General features: G+C 35.2%; 3 protein-coding genes across 5 annotated transcripts; 2 read left to right on the top strand and 1 right to left on the bottom strand.

Moving 5' to 3' along the window:
• Positions 1 to 2,000: 2,000 nt before the first annotated feature.
• LOC110787873 (putative F-box protein At2g39415) lies at positions 2,001 to 10,205 on the top strand. Of its 3 annotated transcripts, none has more exons than XM_056833862.1 (2): positions 2,001 to 2,521; positions 9,554 to 10,205. In XM_056833862.1, exons 1-2 carry the CDS (start codon positions 2,479 to 2,481, stop codon positions 9,916 to 9,918), a joined length of 408 nt encoding a protein of 135 aa, XP_056689840.1. In that variant the 5' UTR covers positions 2,001 to 2,478; the 3' UTR covers positions 9,919 to 10,205. The 3 variants fall into 3 exon arrangements, with proteins under 3 accessions (XP_056689840.1, XP_056689838.1, XP_056689839.1); XM_056833860.1 differs by lacking the exon at positions 2,001 to 2,521 and adding an exon at positions 8,015 to 8,936; XM_056833861.1 differs by lacking the exon at positions 2,001 to 2,521 and adding an exon at positions 8,019 to 8,917.
• Positions 10,206 to 10,968: 763 nt separating this feature from the next.
• Positions 10,969 to 13,101, bottom strand: LOC130464010 (FBD-associated F-box protein At4g10400-like). The gene has a single exon (XM_056833333.1). The coding sequence runs from the start codon at positions 12,618 to 12,620 to the stop codon at positions 11,643 to 11,645; it is 978 nt and encodes a 325-aa protein (XP_056689311.1). The 5' UTR covers positions 12,621 to 13,101; the 3' UTR covers positions 10,969 to 11,642.
• Positions 13,102 to 16,462: 3,361 nt separating this feature from the next.
• Positions 16,463 to 17,055, top strand: LOC130463693 (uncharacterized). The gene is made up of 2 exons (XM_056832902.1): positions 16,463 to 16,618; positions 16,747 to 17,055. Exons 1-2 carry the CDS (start codon positions 16,463 to 16,465, stop codon positions 17,053 to 17,055), a joined length of 465 nt encoding a protein of 154 aa, XP_056688880.1.
• The last annotated feature ends 5,577 nt before the right edge of the window (positions 17,056 to 22,632 follow it).

Genomic DNA, 22,632 nt, shown 5'->3' on the forward strand with positions numbered 1-22,632 from the left:
AAACTGGTCCGGTTCCGGCCTATTTTCCAGTCCATACCGAATTTTTTGAACACCCCTACTCGTTATTTTAAGTAGACTAACAACAACGATTGATCCTTTTTTTGTTTATCGAAAATGATCTTGCTCATAGAGAATACAGGGTATTGTAACCTATCCACCCAAAACATGCCCCGAATCCGAATTAGCCATAAAAGTGAACCGGATGATAAAAAAAAATAAAAAAAAATAAAGAGTGCTTATTTGTTTCAGAATATTAACGTACTCTATCGCATATTCTAAATGTAAAGAAGATTCACATCTGTTGTGGAATTTAATTTCAACGGAAAACTCAAGTATAAATTTAGACCAAACAAAGCCCAACCATTATTCTTCAAGCAAACTAAGCCCTGTAGAAGCCCAGCCCAATCTTGTGTCCAGTGTGAAAGCTTAGGAAGTTGGGATACAAAAGTCTGTCCGACTTGCCTCAATGCCCTCGTAAACTAAGGACAAAAGTTAAAGAGATGAAAATATTTGTAATTTGTTTTAGTATTCATGTTTACTAGGGTTCACTAAATCACTGGTTACATACTAGACTGAAAACCGAACATTTGATAAATCAAAATTCGTAGCCTATGTTGTGTTCAACTTATTTTGACTTATTTTAGATAAAATAAATTCAGATATACAGATAAATGAAGTTAAGTTCAAATAGATTCAGATGGTTTAATTAAGATAAGTTCGGGAAAAAAAAGAAAAAAATAAATTCATTCCAAACAAAATAAGATTTATTTCAATTTAGATAAAGTAAGTTCAGGTAAAATAAATAGAATAGAACAGAGTTGTAGACCTTGACCGATTTTCTGGGATCGGAACCAAACCGTGTTGGACCAGTTAATTAACTAAATTGAAAAATAATTAAAGAAAACAATTAATGAAGTGAGTAGTTCTGTTGAGGATAACGTATGGTATCAAAAGCCTAGAGAGATCCTAAGGAGCGTTTACAAAAAATATGCCCTGCCGGTGGATTAGAAAATATAATTCACCGGCAAGATAAAATTATGAGTTTGGTAGGTGCATTTTGATTTTGTTTTGCCGAGAATTATTTGACATGGTTGATTGTTAGTTAGTGGAGAAATTAAATTAAATTATGAGTGAATGTTTACATACTCCGTATCACCCGTATGCTGATATGTTGGTGGCTTAATTTGCCATCGTTCAAATTGTTCGGCAATTTTTGTGTAAGACCGCCTTACCGGAAAGACCACTTTGGTTGCTTAACTAATTGGTTTAATTTCTTAACTAATTGGTTACATTGCTTAATTAACTTATATGATATCAATGTGGTCTTTTGCGTAAGACCGCCTTATAGAAAAGTTTATACAAATTGTTGAAGTTAGTTATCTTATAGGTCTACACAGAGACCTATATTGGAAGATTTATTACTCTTGTAAGTTGTAGACTCGTACTTGGGATAACCTCCAACTCAAGTATACATCTGAGTTTGATTTTGCTTCGAAAAACCAATTAAGATTTTAGAGCTTAGTTTTGCTCCGAAAAACAATGACGGATTGAGCATGATTTTGCTCAAGAGAAGCCAAAGGCGTACCCGTCATGTTGAGATAATAATTGGTGAGTTCTAAAAGAGATGTTCTCATCAACATAAAAAAAATTACAGGTTCGAAAAGAATGACGTTCCTGCTAGATCAAGAATTTTTTTATTGGATCCGACATCATAGAGTTTTGCATATCGACTTCAACAAAGATGGAGAAGTACCAATTTATCCGATTGATATGGTGCTAACATAGAACATATCTTTATGTTTCCAATCGCAATGTTCGTGAAACTGCCGTTACAATTGTCGGAGGGAGTTAAGGATAACAAAGTTATCGCATAGAATATCATATGAGATAGATTTATGTTATTTGATATGAGCTAGAAGTCTATTGGACTTAGGAATATTACAAAGTGTAGGACAATAAGTTTGTAATATATATAAATAGAGGCGTATGCTCACGAATACCATGACACAATCAAATAATATATTCTCCAATAATTTTAGCAAGTTTTTTTTCCGATCGGTCATTCAAGCTTATTGACCCACAGAAATTGCCCTAAACATGGCAAAAACTCTCCAGTGGTGGTAATAATTGCGAAGAATTAGACAGATTAAGCGCACTCCCAGACGTCCTTTTGGTCGAAATTCTGTCTCTCCTCCCTCTTAATAACGCCGCCGCTACCTCCGCCTTGTCCCGCCGTTGGGTACCCGTTTGGACCCAACTTCCCATCCTTGTCTTCAACGACTATTTTGGCGAAATTCCCAGGTTTAAGCATATAACCAATTATTTTCGCAAATACTTTCATGATTACGTCACCACCTTCAACCACATTCTCCGGCAACTCACTTCCCCGAATATGCATACCTTCGATCTCTTTTTTAATTTTTATCACCCTCATTTAAAGATTGACCAATTCCGTGTTTTTTCGGCGTCTTTGGTTTCATGGATCCCTCTCTTTTGTTCGCGGAATCCGTCAAATTTGAAGGTAACCGTCTCAATTTCTCAATTTAACGAAGAATTTATTCCTCTGCCAACTTGTATTTTTGAAACCAGTTCACTTGTCAACCTGGAATTGTGTTGGCCGAGATCACCTTTAAATCTGCCCGAATGTGTTAATGTTAGTCTTCCTAATTTGAAATCTCTTTCTCTGACTGGCTTTGAAATTCAAATCTTGCCCACTATTGCATACTTTATTCTTGAAATTCAATTTGGAGGATGATCAACTTATTGATATTTCAGCTCCAAGTTTGAAATCACTGACAATTGAGATGGGTGGATCGTCGTACTGTAGCAAATTTGCGATTGATGCATCCTTGTTGGAAGTGATTAGGATGGAAGATTGTATTGCATTGTACTCCCTCCATTTCTTTTTGATGTATCCATTTGGAATCTGGTGTGGTTTTTAAGAAAATTGGAATCTTGGTTTGTATGGGTATAAGTGTAATGATTTGGTGTAAGAGAAATGATTGGGTGTAAGAGATTATAATAAATAAAGAAGTGAGAAAATAATAAAGAAATAAGGTAAGAAAGAGAAGTGATAATGATGTGTGATAAAGGAGGTGAGAGAGTGGGTATATGGAGAAGGGAAAAGAATTAAATATTATGGGTGGGGAAAATTAGGTGGGAATATGGGTAGAATATTTAGGTATTTTGGTAATTAGATAGAAATGTAAGGGTATTTTAGGATAAAATGTATGTCCAAAAATAGAATAGATTCTAAATGGATACAACAATATGAAACGCTTAAAATGGAAACGGATACAACAAAAAGAAACGGAGGGATATTATTTTGTCAAGATACCATGTAATTTACAAAAGGCAGAGATTCTTTTTTATAGTCCTGTGGAAGTAGTTGATCATCTAACTACCAACATATCGGATCTTATATCGGATCTTCTTCGAGGGATTTCGAAAGCAAGGTCCATTGACATTGGGGATAATCTTGCTATATTCAATAGCCTTAACCCCAAGGATGCAAATATTTGGTCACTCTTTTGTAATCTGACTCATCTTGAATATGTGACTCCAGAACATGGGAATTGGGGTGCCAAGATTCTTTCATGTTTGTTAATTAAGCTCAAGAGTATAAAGTTAACCTTGGTGGAAAAGGGTGATCGATGATGATGATGATGATGATGCGGAGTCAATTAAATTTATTCTAGGTAATGCTAATGTTTTGGAGAAGCTTCACATTATTACATGTATCTCCATTGACGAATCTAAGGAAAGTATGGTATGGAAGGAATATAACTTCTGTAAGAATTTACTCATCTTTCCAAGGATCTCTTTGACTTGCAAGATTGAGTTTGATGGTTGGTATGTCCATGTATTTGGTGATAGCTTTCAAGATGGACAATTGATTGTAACGCTTAGATGATTAGAGTCATGCGTGAGTACGTTGGTGAGACATATATATATATATATATATATATATATATATATATATATGACAGTCAAATGAATGGAAATGAATGCAGTTACAATTTGTTTTGTCATCGTTGTAATTTGGTCTGTCAATGTTATATAAATATGAACTATTCCCAGAAGAAAGTTAATGAAGGGTAATAGATTAATTAAGCTAAATAAATAAGCTTTTTATTCTGTTTTATTTTCTAGTCCTTCAGAGCTGTATTTTGTCCTTTTGTGCTCATGAGTGTGTGCCAATGATGAGCTGTCCAAATAGTACAAAGCTAGTAGGGTTTTTCCTACATTTCTGGTATGTGAGCCGCACTATATAAGGTGTGTGCAGCATATTTGTAAGGCAAGCAAGCCCAATATAATACAAGAGCTCTCCTTGCTTCCCTTCCTTCTATTTTTCTGCATTTGTGTTCTGAATTTCATGCACAAGGTTTGAACTTTAATCATCAGTGTTTGATGATGATCAAGTTATCATGGTATCAGAGCTACGCTTGTGAAAATGAAATAGAATACTAATGCATTGAAGTATCAAAGCTTCAACCTTTGAATCTGAAATCTTTTCTATCTCACTCTTTCTTCTTCATTCATTCTTCATCTTCTTCCTTTCCCCTTTCTAAATTGATCATCATGAAGCTTGGAGTCCTTCAAATTTTAACGCTTAATTTATGAGTCGCGTAGTAAAGACTTACACAAACTTCCTGTCAATTTGTGTATTACATGTAACACGACTGACGAATATGTTGTTTTTTTTGGTTAACTGAGATTACCTAGCATTTAGATAAGAAAATTACCATTGTTTATTACATCAGAGTCAGCATTCCCATGTTCTGCTATGCTCATGGGTAGCCTAAAAGCAACATTGTTCTTGTCATACACATGATCAAACAAATCCTTTGGGGGGGGGGTTAAGGGGTACAGGCCCAATATTCATAGAATTTAGATTTCTAGCATTTCTAGCAACATAGTCCGCATCCTTCACTTTTTCCCAAGGCACGCTCCATAGTATTCCCTGATCAATCCTTTGCAGGTACTCCCTACACAGTGAGTATACATTAGCCAGTTTGTCTTTTGGGGAATTCCCATCATTGATACTCAGCACCGCCCTTTGACAATCTGACAAAATTGTTACATCTTTCCATGAGTTCTCTAGGCACCATTTGATGCAGTGAAATATGTTGTTGATACTCCTTAAAACTTCTCAATTTCATTTTTGAAAATCTCCTTAAATTACCTAAAGAGTGTTAATCAGTAATCACTTGTTTTCTAGTTTCTGGTTTAATAAAAATTAATCAGACGTGTCAGACATTTACATTAAGTCGTCTAACATAGTTGTATCTCTTTGTTGAGATTTCTGCATTGCCCAAGTCGCCCCTTGTGAATTTTATTGGACAGTGAGTTTCTTCTTCTATCCTTTATGAACTGATTATCTTTAATTGCATCTTAACTTTAAGTTGATACTCCATCCTAGCTCTAGTTTCCTTGTTTTTTTTATTGACATAGGATAAATTTTACATAAATAAAGAGTTTTACACAACTATACTGGTGGATTCTACCACAAGAAAATGTCTTGCGCGCACAAGGTATACAATAAATTTATTGTACACAAAGATAACTTTTACCCATTCTTTTATAACTTTAACCTAGTTTTGATTAACTTTTATATTAATAAAAAAAAGTTGATAGATAAACATTTTAAATGGTTAAATGATTAATTTTATACATTATTAGTGATTTTGAAGAAATAAGTTCTACTAAAATGAAAAAAATTATCACTAAAAAATAGATAATTTACATATATAAGCTTAACTTTTAAGCATTTTGAGTTAATTTTTACTCCGGTGTACAATATTTATTGTACAACCCTTATAAATAAGAATTTGTGCTACCACAATACTAAGGTCCTTATAGACCATTACACATACTAAACCAACAAAATACACATGAATTAACAAATAAAGGGCAGAGTGCTTTTCTCGCTTGAGCCCATGATTGTTGAAAATGTCTTGCTTGCACCAGCTATGATGCGATGTCTTGACCAAGGCTATTTGCGACTGAGTTTTCTTTATAGCAGATGGTGGTGATGTTAGGTCAATTTTAAGTAGGAGTCTCTCGGAAGTACCTGTAGAATTAGGAAAACATAGAAAGGAGCGACAAAGAGACAATGCTGGTAGGCTAGGCTCGTAGACCTTGTGTTTTTCTCACAAGTGGCAAAACAGAAATGGATTAGCATGTTATGAAACCCCATAAAATGAGGAGCAGCGTTCAGATACTGGTTTTTAAAAGCGCTATATAAGAACAACCCTCAACGCTAATGTAAAAGAAGGGATAACAAAAACTACCCTCCACAACCAAAGGACAACCCAATAACACATGACCTTCCCATAATTATTACTCATTCGATCATTCCTTAATCAAACAACGTAACTAAATCTACAACCCCCAATGCTACACCCAACTCTAAAGGACAACAACTCCATTATTAGATTAGAATGATGGATTGCTTTTTTTGGTATCTTAATTTTATTTTAACAACATAAATTTCAAGTTTGGTACACCCCCTCAATTAATAATTTAATCATTGATTATTTTCTAAAACGGTTTCCTATGTACTAGGTGCATAGGTAAATAATCATTGACCGATTACATTCCGCCGCTAAACTTTTTTCACTATGGCTAAATTAAGGTGGGCATTTCATCCTTTTTGCTTATTGGGTTGGATATATATAACTAAGTTTGACTTTTGTTGAATTACTATCATGAAAACCTTTATTAATTTAGTTTTACTATATATACTACTCCATAAACCGTATTTTTTTTAATTATTACTCCATCCGTCTCGGAATACTTAACCTGTTTTCCTTATCGGGCCGTCCCTTAATACTTGACCTGTTTCTAAAAATGGAAATATTCTAACAATATTATATTATTTCTCACTCCACCCCTATTAACCCACCTACCCCTTATTCCATACAAAAAATAATTAAAAATTCAACCCCTACTCTCCCCCAACCCCACCTCTTAACCCACCTCTCACTAACTACGTACATTAAAATAATACCCCACTATCAACTACTAACTATTAAATTAAATAAGTCAATTCAAGTCCCTTAAACTCTGTGCCTGTCAAACCGGGTCGAGTATTCCGGGACGGAGGGAGTAGAGTGTAAGATTTGTATATGTGTAATATTAGTAATTAATTAATAAAATATCTACGGATTCCTAATTCTTTATCTTGGTGGCACTCGACTTTTTTATTCAAAAATGTTTCGAAATCTTATTTTTCATTGGCCGAAACCATTAAATTTCCTATGCGGCGCTCTTATATTGGATTAATGTTTGATTTTGGATAGAATTTAATTTTAGATTGGTGTTGATTTTGGATAGAATTTTATTTTAGATTTATTTTAATTATTGGAGTGTTTGATTTTAGCTAGAGTTGTATATATAGTAATTAATTAATTAAAATATCTACATAACACCTTATTAATTATATACGTGACTCTCAAATTTTTAATTTAAAAATAACTTTAAAATCTGATTTTTCATTGGCTGAATCACCGTATAGTGGAACGCTAAAAACCGCCCCATATTACTCAAAACCGTCCCACTATTTTCCCTTATTTTCCATTAGTACCCTTATTTATTCTTACTTTCCAATTCTCTCCCACCACCTCCGGCCACCATCGCCGACACTACCTCCGACCACCACTATCACGTCGTAGGCGACAAAATGACCGAGTCTTCACAAAAGTTCTTTTTTTTTGTCCGGAATTTTTTTAGAAACTTATGCTTGTACCATGGTATAGGCTTATGAATTTTAAGCTTGTAGCATGGTACAGGCTTATGAGTTTTTAGCTTCGACCATGGTATTGACTTATGCAATTTAAGCTTGTACCATGGAAGGAGCTTAAAATTCATAAGCCCGTGCCATGGAAGGAGCTAAAAATTCATAATTCTCTATTTTTTATTTCGAATTACATTAAATCAAATGCAACAACAAATTAAAATTTTAAATAATATAGACTTATGAATATTTAGCTCGTATCATGGTATAAGCTTATATATTTTTAGCTCCTTTGTACAAGCTTAAACTGCATAAGTCAATACCATGGTCGAAGCTAAAAACTCATAAGTCTGTACCATGGTACAAGCTTGAAATTCATAAGCCTATACCATGGTACAAGCTAAAAATGCATAAGTTTCTAAAAAAAATTCGAAAAAAAAAAAACTCTTGTGATCGAAGACTCGACCATTATGTAGCCTACGACGTGATGGTAGTGGCCGGTGATGGTGGCCGGAGGTGGTGGTCGGCAGTGGTGGCCAGCGGTGGTGGTTAGATTTGGGCCGGGTACATGGGTAAATGTTGAATGAGGAGGTAAATAAAGAAGGTCATATGGGTAAATAAATTGGGCGATTTTGACTAATATGTGTCGGTAAATAGTAAGCCCCTTTATATATTAGATACTCCGTATATATATTAGATTTGGGGTGATTATACAACAAGAAAAGACAACGATTGTAAAACCCTAAAAGCTCTGGTCCACAGAAATCACCCTAAAAAAATGGCGGAAACTCTCTCAAATTGCGGCAATTGCACCAAGAATTGCAGCACTAACCATGGAAGCAGCAGTGGTGGTAACAATTGTGAAGAATTAGACAGAATATCTTCACTCCCCGACGCCCTTTTGGTCGAAATTCTGTCTCTCCTACCTCTTAATAACGCCGCCGCTACCTCCGCCTTATCTCACGGGTGGCGCCACCTCTGGACCCAACTCTCCGAGCTCTTCGTGGACGGCTCTAATTGCTCTCAAGTGGATCACATCCTCCAGCAGCTCACCTCCCCGCACATACAAAACTTCTATCTTTTCACCTGTATCTCAAGTGTGGAATCATCCCAACTTTTCTCTGTGTCATTGAATTCATGGATTCCTCTAATTTGCGCCCGAAATGTGGCTAAGTTCAAGTTAATCCTTGATTCTTCTGTAAACCCTCTAGTTAATTTGCCAACTTGTTTATTTGAAATGCAATCATTAGTAAAGCTTAGCTTGAGTGGACATTTTTCCTGCAAATTTCCTGAAATTGTAACTGTTAGTTTTCCCAAGTTGAAGAAGCTATACTTGACTTTTCTTTATTTGGACCCGATAGAAGCTGGTAAGTTGTGGTCATTAATAGAGTCTTGCCCACTTTTGGAAGTTCTATCTTTGTCATACTTAAATTTGGCGGAGACTCAAGTTATGTTTATATCATCTCAGAATTTGATTCTTGAGGGAAACACAGTACACGCTGACCCAGAGTTTGTGCTTGATGTACCTATGCTAGAACGCATTGTAATTCATGAATTTGTTCAAGTTGTTAGGTTTGTCAAGTATCCAATTAGATTGTCTGCTGCACATATTGAAATTTGGGATTTTTGTATTGGAGAAACTGATTTTAATTTTTAGCCAAATTCCACAACTATTTCAAGGGCTTTCAAGTATTAAGTCTATTCGCCTGTCAAATGGCCTTGATATCTTCAGTGCCCTCAATTACTTGGGTGCAAATGTAAATATTTGGTCGAGTTTTCATAATCTGACTCATCTTATCATGGATTTAACTGAAGGTTGCGAATACTACAAAGGTGATCAAGATCCAATACCCGTGTACTTGTTAAGTAAGCTCAAGTGCATAGAAATATTGGAGGAGGTGGAGGGCAATGAGGAGAATTCATGTATTCCAAAATTGGTAGATTACATTCTTAGTAAGGAAAATGTCTTAAAGAGGCTTTATATTTCCTCTTTTCGCAACTTTGATGATGGTGATGACTGTAGAAGACGTCAACTATGGGGGGAATACGAGATATATAACATGTTGGTCAGGGTTCCAAAGAGTTCCCTACCTAATGAGGTAGAGTTTGTTGGACATTACATCCGTGTGTCCCGTCATGATAAGTCTCAAACTGGATTGATTGTTACCTTCAAATATTAGAATCCTGCATGATTACATCTGGTTACACATCTGACAATCCAAGAATGGAAGGCAAGTCTTAAACTCATGAATAAATGCATCAGCATATATCAATTCCTGCTCTCTATGAATTCTCATGAATGGTTGCTGTCAACCTTAGTTTTTTTATTTGCTTATTGACTTGCAATGCATCTATAGTCTGTTGATCCCTTCCTGGTTCCTGCTCAACAAGTGGATTACTTTTAAGTGTTCGTGTTCAATAGTAATTAACCAGTGCTAAAGACTTCCATTACTTTTAAACATTGTGTTGCACCTAAAATTCTAACATTGTGTTGCACCTAAAATTCTATGTGTGTATTTAAATAAGATCACATATAAGATATGACATAGTCTGTACTCTGTAGTATGCGTAGTTAGCTGCAAACTAGAAGCCTCTTAAGTCTTAAAAAACTAGTGCAACACTCTAGGTTATGAATATAAATGGTTTTTGTGTTGCTGATCTGCCTCTTTAACAAAATCTTTGGATCTGCTAATCGGCTATTTCTGATACTCAAGTCTCCCTAATACTCCCTTTAGCCATTTAATCAGGCCCGGTCCTGATTTTTTAGAGGCCCTAGGCGAAATAAGGGATTAGGGTCCCTTCCAAAATGATATGTCTTACAGTTACTGAAATATATCGTTTCGCCATTGAAAAAAATACATGCACATCCAAATTTTTGTCCAATCGATTACATATACGAATCAGTAAAAATTAGTTTACTCCCTCCAAAAATCACCGGCTTACTATAAGCACTTGCAATCTATTAGTAAAATAGACGGAGTATTAGACAGTCAATAAACATAAATAGGTTTATTAGTTGATCAAAAAATATATAGATGTATTTTGTAGCCGAAAAATATCAATAATTTTTATTATTAGTAGTCTTTACTTTCATGTTCATTATATTTGATTTTTAAAACTTTGTAACATATATAGACTCATAGTCCATCATACAAGTAATTTCTACGTGAATTACAACTGAGTACTAAAAGTTAATCCAGAGATTGAGAAAAGTGGAAAGAAAAATGGAATAAAGTCGTTGGGTTGGGACCCACAAACCACAAACGGAGAGATTTAATGTTTTCTATTACAAGGTAGTGTTACTAAAACATATATCAAACTTAAAGGTAAGAAAATATAAAAAAAAAATTATAAGGTAGTAATTCACAAAACATCCAAAACTTAAGGTAGTGCTTCACAAAATTTCCTAAAATCTATAATGTAAGATAAATCAAACTTGTCGAACTCAGATCTTGACCCAAAAAAATCATATCAAAACAAAGATAGGAAACAAAATCAACAATAGAAGCAAAAACAGATTAAACTAAACTTTTATCGTAGCATTGTTCAACATGACATCAAATTATTGATTAGAACAAACAGATTAAAATGTGCAATTTAATGACTACACAATAATCTGATAAACAAATGACTCAATTTCAGATGCAATGACAGGATCACCTTCAAACTTAATCTCACAAGATACGTAGCTCCTTCGAAGCGTGATCGATTTCCGAATGAAGTTGTTTTCTTCCTCCACAAGATGAGCAGAACAAGAAATGTGAAATTGCTCCAAAACACTTGCATTACAAATAATGCATTTCACCAAATTTATATGAACCTCATTAGCTTCGACACCTGATAATTCTATCCACTCTAGCTTGCTCACTTAGAGGAATTGGTGGATCCATAAACCCTTCTTTTTCTAAGGAAACATCCAGGGTAAGTTTGGTTTGTCAAAATGAATGGACTCAACATTAGAAATCCCTGTAAAAAATGTCGGTATTCGGGTAAAATTACTTGCATCTTTGAGTTCATCTATTCGTGTGATAGGAAGCGTAATTCCAAGAGTCGTCTCTCGTAGTTTACCTAATTCCTTTACAAAACGATATGACGCAACACGACCACGTACTTCGATGAACTCTAGAATAGGAGCATCGATCACGAATTCGGCGGAGTATTCGTGACCGATGCTCAATGACTTCAAATTCGAAGATGAAATATTAAAAATTGGATCCATCCTTGTCAAACTACTTAAACTCGAGAGGAATAAATCTTCCAATAATGGGCAAGACTTGAATAAGTTTCGCAGCAAGTTGTCGTCCAAATAAACACCGAATAACACCATCTTCTTCAAATTAGGAAGATTAATTCGAGCATATTCAGGGAAAAAGCAGGCAAAAGATCCAAACAATTCAAGGTGTTCTAGGGTTTGAGATTGAAAAATACGGGATGATAAATTAATATCAGGGGGAATACCACGCCGATCGTTTTTGGGGCGGATGTCTAGCTTGATTTTGGTGATACTTTTATGTTTGTATAATCGAGAAACCCAGTAATCCAAAGCCACGGGAAAACGATTTGAATAATAATCGGTTAAGTTAGAAGGGTAATAGATCTCAAAGGTTTGGATTGGTAGGCAGTCGAGGCGGTCGAAGATACGATTGACGCTGATGATTTGTTCGTGGATGTTTTCGTCGGAGAGAGTTAAGGCGGGGTGGGGGTGGTGGGTCCAAAGGTGGCGCCACCGTTGGGATAAGACGGAAGTGGCGGCGGCGGATTTGAATGGGACGAATTCCAGAATTTTCTCGAGGAGGGTTTCTGGGAGAGAGCTCAGTCTATCTTCTTCTTCATTGTTGATTTGTAAATTCTCCATGGATTCGATTGCTTCAAGCATTTGCATTTCGGAGTGTGATTTTATTGTTCTCGTTTTTTGAGTTTCAAGAGGGAGGTAGAGTGGCGGAGGACGGTTGTTTTTAGGTTAAAGTAGTATCAGGAATTCCAGATAACCCAGAATAAATAACCCAACTAAAGATGGCATGGCCCAGCATATTATTAGGTCAAACCTGCGAAGTTTGGCCATTGTATAAAGAAATAATATAGTTATGTGTGTAGCGCAAATTTGATGGTGTAGGCTTGTGCACCGTGCTCTTGGTGCACTGGTACCAAAACGACAACCATTAAATACAAAACGCGCTTTTTATTAAATTTGGAGAAGAAAAGAACATCTTTTGTTGAACAAAAGAACAAACGAACTTTTTTTTGTTTAAAAAAAAGAACAAAGAATGCTATGTTCTATTCCGCTGTGTTTTACTATGTTCTTTTGTTTTCGCTTCTTTTTGCGGGTATATATTCATGTATTTTTCATAATTTTGAAATCAGAATTTGTGAAGAGGAGAGAGAAACTATGATAAACTGTAAGTTTAATTTTAGAGAGAGAAAATAATGGAAAATTCTCAGATATTGGTTGATTTTTCTACTCCAATATCAAATTCTATTGATTCTTCTTTTTAAAATTTGAATTCCTCAGCTGATAATCAGATTTGTGAAGGTGATTTTTCAATTTTTTTTAATAACGAATTACATGTTTTGATGATTTTTATTTCGCAGTTATCTAATTTTTCAATTACTTTGATGAATGTATTTAGATTATATATTTTGATGATTTTGATGATTATGATTTCGCAATTACTTCACAATTATTTCGCAGTTCTTTTGGTACTGTTTTGAAATTCTTTTGTAGTTGTTCGTTTCTCTATCTTAATATGTTCATTTAGGCTTTGTTGTTGTTCTTTTATGTACTGGTAATGTTCTTTGTGTCTTTTATTAGTATTCATGCAGATTTTGAATGTTCTTTTTTTTAACTTTTGTTGTTCTTTCTCATATGTTGCTTTTCCCCCCTGTAGTTTTCTGTTTTTTTTAATTAATTTTGAGTTTCTTGTTCTTTTATTTATGGTTTATGTTCTTTTTAGGGTTTTCAACGTTTTTTTTGAAAAAAAAATTCAAGTATTATTATCAATATTTGATTATCTTGTTCTATTTATCCTGCATTTTTCTCATGATGTTCTTTTTATAAAATTTTAAATGAGAACGAATATGTTCTTTTCATATTTGTACCCCAACAAAAGTGCACCGTTCTGATTATGAACACTGCTTATATTTCTTCTCCTTCCTCCTCTTTTTTTTATTTGTTTTATTTTTCTTTTTCTATATATATAACATTTCTCCTATTGAATTCAATCATTTCTCATTTTAGAAACACATTTTAGAGAGAGAAAGAGGAGAGGTTTTATTTTCTCTCAACAAAAGAGAGATTTTATGAGAGAGAAAGTTCGAAATACATTTTCTCCTCCTTCTCTCTCTAACATGTGATTTTAATTGAATTTCGTTTATCGAAAACTAGCTAATTAAGCAAAATACTAGTTTAATTTCGCTAGTTTTTGTATTTTTTTTTATCGATTCAAAGATATTGATGCTGCTGATGAATGTGCATCGGGTGATTGAGGTACACTTCCTTGTTCTTATTTCTATGTTCTTTTTAAATTCTAATGTTCTTTTTTTTAACATATTATTTCTGTGTCATCAGCATTGTTTGTTCTTTTACATATTAATTTACAGTGTTGTGTTGAGTTATTTTTGATAAATAAAATAACGGAATTAAAACACATTTTTAATCTTAAAAATAAATTGTATTAGAAGTATAATAACAACTTTTAAAAGAACATACACATAATTCTTTCATTGAAATATAATTTTCGTCCTTCCAAGTATCGTCGTTTTATTAAAAAGAACAAAAAGACCTTTTAAAAGAACATTAATCTTAAAAATAATGTTGTTCTTTATTCCAAACTTTGGTGCATGGTTCTTTTTCATTTACATTCTTTAAATAAAATTGTTCTTTTGTTGTTCTTTTACTTTTGTTTATTGTTCTTTTCTTTTACTTTTGTTGTTCTTTCACATATGTTGCTTTTTTCCCCTGTAGTTTTCTGTTTTTTTTTTTATTATTAATTTTGAGTTTTTTTGTTCTTTAATTTTAATGGTTTATGTTCTTTTGAGGTTTTTTGACGCTTTTTTTTAATTTTTCAAGTATTATTATCAATATTTGACTATCTTGTTCTATTTATCCTACATTTTTCTCATGATGTTCTTTTTATAAAATTTTAAATGAGAACGAATATGTTCTTTTCATATTTGTACCTTTTGTCTGATTTGTTAATACTAGTGTTTTACTTGATATGTTCTTTTCAGGTTTTTGTTAATGTTCTTTTAATTTATTCTATTATGTTCTTTCTGATTTTTTTGTTGTTTTTTTGTTGCATTTTTCACATGATGTTCTTTTTGAAAAATAGTTGTTCTCTATAATTTATCAGGGAAGAGAATATATTCTTTTCGTTTTTTACCTTTTCATTAGTTTTTTTAATATTAGTGTTCTTTTCAGGTTTTGGTTAATGTTCTTTTCGTTTACTATATCATGTTCAATTCTTTCTGATTTTTTTGTTGTTTTTGTATTGCATTTTTCACATGATGTTCTTTTTGAAAAATAGTTGTTCTTTTTATAGTTTATCAGGAGAGAAAATATATTCTTTTCGTTTTTTACCTTTTATTTGGTTTTTTAACATTAGTGTTCTTTTCAGGTTTTGGTTAATGTTTTTTTCGTTTACTCTATCATGATGTTCTTTTTGAAAAGTAGTTGTTCTTTTTATAGTTTATCTGGAGAGAGAAAATATTCTTTTCGTTTTTTACCTTTTCATTAGTTTTTTTTAACATTAATGTTCTTTTCAGGTTTTGGATAATGTTCTTTTCGTTTACTCTATCATGTTCTTTCTGTTTAGTTTATTATGTTCTTTTTCCTTTTTTTGCTTTTTTGCGTTTTGCTTTAATATTTTTGCGTTTTGGTGCAGGTGTACGTAGATCTACGTGTAGGTGTGTAGATGGGGCATGGGTCGAGCAGACACAAAATTTACTCGATACGGTACGAAAGTCAGACACAATGTTTGAAAGGCACGCCAATGGATCATAGGCTGTGTAGAGAGATCATTTAAGAAATTCGATAAAAGTCAACATAAACATGATAAAACTGATTCACGCGTTTGACCTGCTTATTTTTAAACCATTAAAAATAAAATGTTAAAATTATTAAAGTGTGGCTAGCACCGCATGACAAGACACTGGGAGAGGTCCATTGTGGACCTCATTCATTGAAGATATTAAGGATAATATATCAAGTAGATAAAATCTCCTTTATTATAGACTTGGAATATATTAATTGATTCTAAGTCTATAATCAAGGAGATTATATCTCATTGATATATTATCCTTAATAGAATATATTAATTGATTGATTTAATCAATCAGAATAACTTAATTTAGTATAAATTTTATTCTAATATATTTAGAAACATATATAGTTAAGGATTATTTACTTTAAATAATCCAACCTTTGAGCCATTTTCCAAAAATAATCCAACCTTTTGATTATTCTGTGTTAATCTAACCTTTATACCCCTTTGACACGTAATGCTCCCAACCTGTTACGAAGCAGGTGAAGCCGGTCACTTTGCTGACGTGGCTAATAACCGTTATAAAAGTATGTGGGTCCCCTTTTTTTCCAGCTATATTTTACCCTCCCCCCATTCAAAACCTCAGTCCCCTCTTCTTCATCCCCTACTTCTTCCCCAACGCATCTTCTTCACCATTGAAGAAGGCTAAGCTTAAATTTTTTTTTTTCAAAAAAATCAAACCTGAATGGAATCTCGTAAGGGGCAAAGTTCAACTGGGTCTGGAGCTTCTCAAAATTCACGGGGTACATTGAAATGCGAGTGTGGTAATGATTCGGTTGTGCGGACTGTTAAACATGGCCCTAACATTGGAATGAAGTTCCATGGATGCCCTTTATGGCCAGTAAGTGTGCAATAATCCTTGATTTTAATTTTTCATTCATTAAATTTTTTAATTTGTTGAAATTAATAGGTTTTAAAATTGTGGAAAAATTGGGGAAAAATTCAGTATTTTCTGATGGATTGGTGTAGCGTACCACATGTCAATTTTTCAGATGGATTCTTCCTGAAAATAATCAAATTGAAGAGCTACAATGTACAATTTCGGAGAAGGATTATGTCATAGCAAAGTTGGAGGTCGAGCAACGTTTGATGGCAGAGAAAATCAAAAAATTGCAGGTGAAGAAAGATAGCCTTGAGGAAGAGAATCAGGAAATTAAAATCGAGTTTCGCCACACACGCATTGAACTTATGAACACCTCTAGAAATGAGAAGAATTTCTCCATGGCTCTGTTATGCTCTTGGGTGTTTTTTTGCATCATAATTATGTATTTGAAGTAGTTGTTGAATTAGGACGATCACCCGACTAAGCGTTTACATTGTCTTTGTCAATTGTAATGGCTCATGGTGATGTTTAATGAAGAAGTAAAGAAGCATTTGTTTGCACAAAATTGAATGATTCAAATTGAAAGCATATGATTAATGTTTAATGTTGAACATCACAAACTGTTACAACAACAATAAACCAAAAGGAGGGCACAATGTTGTTTGAATCCAAAATATCAGGGATTAGTGAACACCTAAATTGAAATTCCACTACAGTTTTGGCATACACAAAAGTTGTCAATCTAAACATGATATTGAGTTGTCATTCCACTGAAGTTTGGTGTACTCTTGAGCTAAATATGCTACTGAGTTGCTTGGTACACTGTCGAGGCTTGGCTTGATTGTGTTGCTTGGCTATCCACTGGTCTAGGCTGTGCATAACTACTGCCACCTTGCTGCAAATACACTTATAGGCATGAGTGACTGTATAAGGCATGCTGACAGCAAATGACATGTACTAAAAAAAAACACTTACATTGGTATATGCTGACCCATCTGAAGCAATGTACATCCCAACACCAATTGGAACCTGCAACGCAAACACAAAGAATGGACACACACAATCAGACTATCAGACCTGAAAGGAAAATAACAACAAATTCAAACCAGAACCTAGATATGACTGTCATTGTTCGTATGGAAAACCCGAGTACGCGTTTACGTGTTTAAGTGTAAAAAAAAATTGGGGAATAAATAAAACAACACAAGGGCCTGCAAACTCACCTGGTTTCTGCCCCTTCCTCTTGCTGAAGTTGTCCTCCCTCCCCTTGACCCTCTGCCCCTTCCTCTTGCTGAAGTTGTTCTTCCTCCCCTTGAACCTGCTCCACCTCCCCTTGAACCTGCTCCACCTCGACACATTCTACCACCTCTTCCAAGTTGGGTTGGCTGTGCAGTTGCACTGTGGTGATCAGTTGATTGTTGTGGGGTAGTTGATGTAACATGTGAGTGTGAGACAGGAGGTTGACCATCTTTCCTCGGTCTACCTCTTGGCCTCTTTGGTTGTGGTTCAGTTGGGGCAGCTGGAGCAGTCTCCCTGTTGGGGCATCGTCGTTTGTTGTGGCCCTTAACATGGCATGTACTGCATGTCATCTCCATGCCAGTTCTTGTCAAAGTTCTAGGCTTCTTCGGATCCTCCGTTGGACCCTTGATCCTTTTGGTCCTAGGTCTCCCCGGTCCAATTTTAATCGGGGGAGGATCTAAAGCACGGTCCACCCTAGGCCAATACCTTTCACCTTCAATAGCTGGTATTGAACCTGTACAAACAAGTAACAAATGCCAAACTCAAAACACGAGTAGAACATAAGTTACGTGTCTACGTGTTACGTGTCTAAGTGAGAACATGAAAAGTTAGAACAAAAAATTACGTGTCTAAGTGTTACGTGTCTAAGTGAGAACATGAAAAGTTAGAACAAAAGTTACGTGTCTAAGTGAGAACATGAAAAGTTAGAACAAAAGTTACGTGTCTAAGTGTTACGTGTCTAAGTGAGAAGTGTCTAAGTGAGAACATGCTTCCATTTGTTGTACACTGAAATAAATGAAGCACATCAGGAACTAAAACAGAAATGTACCTAAATATGCTTTCAAGTAGTTTTCCCTTTTATAGCATCCTTCTACAAATTCTTCGGCCTCTTTGTTGAGGAAATATATATGCATGCAATGGCATGACAGCAAGGTATTCCAAGCATATTCCACATCCTACAGCTGCATGTCCTCGCTTCCAAATCAACTACCAACTGATCCAAGTAGTAGTTCACATTGAACACACTGTCAGTAGATGGAATGACCTCACAATTTGCTGCTTTAGTCTTCTCCTTCTCAAGTTTCTGCTGAATTCTAGGACACAAAACAGAACTGGACTTCTCCATCTCTTGCCTTTTTAAAACAAGCCTCTGCATCAAAGCCAATCTGATGTCTTCCAGCATGTACAACAAGTGCTTCGTCCTCGCATTTATGATATATCCGTTGAATGTTTCCGCCATGTTGCTTGTGATGGCATCTGACTTCATAGTGCAATCAAGGTAAGCTCTGCAGAACAATTTAGGGTTGTATGAGTTGAATTTAGTCACTGCTTCCTCGTTCATCTCACCAAGTTCAGCCAGTGCATCATTGAAGTCTGTCAAGTTATATGCTTTTGCAATTTTCCAAAACTGCAACTTCATTTCATCCCCTTTAAATGCCTTGTGCCAGTGAGCAAAAATGTGTCTTGCACAATGCCTATGCTCATCCTTAGGGAATACAACAGCTACACCATGGAGTATACCCTGTTATGTAGCACAAACAACACACAAAATAAGACTAACACACTAACTAAACTACTGAGGTTACTACCTACAAATCAGACATCAATGTAGCAAAGCAAACTGAAACTACTACCCATTATTCAAGCTAATTAGAAAGTAAACTGAAATTAATGAAAACATGAAGGATATTCAAAAGTGAGAACAAGAAGTAAACAAGAAGGGAACTAAAAACAAGAAGAATAAATAGTAAACTGAAAACAGATTTATACGTACCACGTGTTCATCAGAAATCAAAGCAATGCCTGAACCATCTCCTAGGTCAAGACAATTCTGAAGATGCTTCAAGAACCATTCCCAAGAATAGTTGTTCTCACCCTCAGCAACTGCCCAGGCAATGGGATACATTTGATCGTTCCCGTCTCGACCAACAGCAACCAACAACTTACCACCAAGGAAAGTCTTCAAAAAACAAGCGTCGACACATATAACCTTCTTGCACCCCTCTTTCCACCCCTTCTGCAACCCTTCAAAACATGTGAATAACCTTTGAAATACAGGTGGGATACACTCTTTGGTTGGGTCTGTGACCAACTCAATCTCCGTTCCCGGGCTAGTTGACTTTAGTGCTTCAATATACCCACCAACTTTCATGTAATGATCATGCATTGAGCCATGTAAAAAAGTGTGGGCAGAATACTTAATCTTATAAGCAAGTGTCCTCCTAATCAACACTTTGAAAGCCCTTCTCACTGCCTCCTTAATCTCTTTAGCTGGCCAATGCGGTCTCGTCTTGAAAACTTCTAGAAACTATTTAGCTACCCACTTAGCCTTCAACTGCCTATTCTTCTTCATATTCCTATGGCAACTATGCTCTCCTACCACCCTTTTAACAACCAGAACAGCTCTTTTAGAATCCCAAGAAGCGTAGAGATAAAATGGGCACCCTTTCACACACTTAACACCTAATCTCTGCTGCCTTTTTCTGTCACTTACTTTAAAATACAAATTTCTGCCTTGTAACACCCCATACATTGCCACTGCATCCTTAAATGCTTTCCTGTTTGGAAATCTCTGCCCAACAGCCCATTTAAACTTAGAAAAGTCAGTTTCAGAACCAACAAGAACCCCTCTCCTTTTCTTCCTTTCCACAAAACTCAGATCCTCATCCCCTAAATCTGGTGGTGTGTGTATCTCATCTTCACTATCTTCATACTCACTCTGAAAACCACCCTCTGCATTTTCTACAACTTAATTCCTGTACATCATTCTCAACGGGCCTACCATTTAGTTCAATTTGCCTCTGGACTTGCAGGGCTATTTCTGTTAGCCTATTATTCACCTCATTAACTCTTTTCTTAGCTGCTTCATATTCATCATCACTACAGTCAGACTGAAAACCAGATTCATCTTCATTCTTTTGTTCAGCTTCTAACTCATCCCCCTCATTGTCAGCTTCTAGATCTGGGTCAGAATATCCACTACTGTTCTCAGCATCAGTGCACTCAGCATCACTGAACTCAGCATCATCAGTACCCTCACCCACAGTACCCCCCCCCCCCAACACTGATGTCACCCAGTGCTACACCCTTGCCTTTGTCTTTATAAGGGTCATACAAAGGATCAACATGATCATCATCCTCACTGTCAGTGTAGTAATAGTCATTGAGGTTCACAGGGCTGTTAGGTCTAGGGTCTTCCCATTCATAATTGTTGAGAAAATCATCTTGATTTTCCACTTCAGGTTGAGTTGGATCTAGTTGTGTTTGAGAAATAGGGTTTATGTTTTTCTGGGATTGTTTTGGATCAGGAATGAAGGGGGAATGAAGTGGTTGGGGTGTTGGTTGTTGCCCTATATTGCTGCTTTTGTCACAATTTTCTTTAGGGGTGGGAGTTTTTGTGGGACCAGTCAACAACAAAGAAGCATCTTTTTGGGTGGATGGTATTTTTTTGGCAGTTTGTGTGTTGTTCTGTTGGGATGCAGTTGGTTTCCTAGGACTACATCTCAAAGAATCTAATTGAGGTGGAGGTGGAGGTGGGGCCCTTTTGGGTTGTAATTTCTGCATTTTCCCAGGAAGTTCAACCCCATGATTTACATAAACCTCAATGCACCTATGCTTCAATGCTAAGTCAGTCAACTCCAACACCTGACTATCTTCATAAACCTTTCTTAACCCATTTGCCAAAGTTTGCCCTGGGACCAGATAACACAACCCCTCAATGGTGGTGTAATTCCCAGTTTTCTTTGCTAAATCGAGTAAATCCCACCAACACAAAACATCTGAATCGATTTGGCAAGTCTTCCCCTTTCCACCCGCATATACTAATTGGCCATTATTAACGGTCTTAAAGATCCCACCATGCCAAAATTTCAAAGTCACATCACCCATCCTAGCCAAATTTAACAACAATTAACTAATTCAGTCAAACTTTCCTGGCAAATTAACAATTCAAAATCGATACAATAACACATTGCTAAATTCAAACCACAACGCATACTGTACAGTTACAATTAGACCAAATTAGGGTTTTTACAAAAATTAGGGTTTTTAATTTTAACTATCAAGCAACGAATTTTATGCCCTAAATAATTACAAAATTAACCAACTTAATTAATTTAGCCAACATCTACTTAATTAATTACTTCAATTACTTGTTCCTCTAATCAAATCGCAAAATTAGGGAAAAACACATAATCCATGGTCAGAGGCAAAATCTAACTCGTACGAACAACGACAAGGTATAATACACCATAGAGAACATAAATTGTCAACAAAAACTGATTAAGAATCAAATTTTAATGAAAATTGAGAACGAAATTCAGGTTCGCAACTTACCTCTACTGTGCGAATTTAATGCGAATTGCAGAGTCAAAGTTCCCTTTTTTGCTTCAAATGGAAAAGAATTTCATCAAGGACAACGACGCGTCACTTTGCTAGTACAAATTTAGGTTTGGGATGTTGATTGCAGTAATGGCGTGGAGACAGAATGGAGAGTTGTGAATCAGAAGGTAGAAGGTGGTGGTTGGAATGAAGTTAATGTTTTTGGTTTTTGGAGGGAAATCAGAAAAAACCAAGGGGTCAGCAAAAACGTTGACTTGGTAAGCCGGTTCCCAGTTTTTGGGAGCATTACGTGTCAAAGGGGTATAAAGGTTAGATTAACACAGAATAATCAAAAGGTTGGATTATTTTTGGAAAATGGCTCAAAGGTTGGATTATTTAAAGTAAATAATCCTATAGTTAATTGTAATCTTCTAATTTATGTTCATTATTGTCTTTGTAATATTCCGAGGATT

Source organism: Spinacia oleracea, chromosome 6, assembly GCF_020520425.1.
Source record: "Spinacia oleracea cultivar Varoflay chromosome 6, BTI_SOV_V1, whole genome shotgun sequence".
In the NCBI taxonomy this organism is placed as follows: Eukaryota; Viridiplantae; Streptophyta; class Magnoliopsida; order Caryophyllales; family Amaranthaceae; genus Spinacia; species Spinacia oleracea.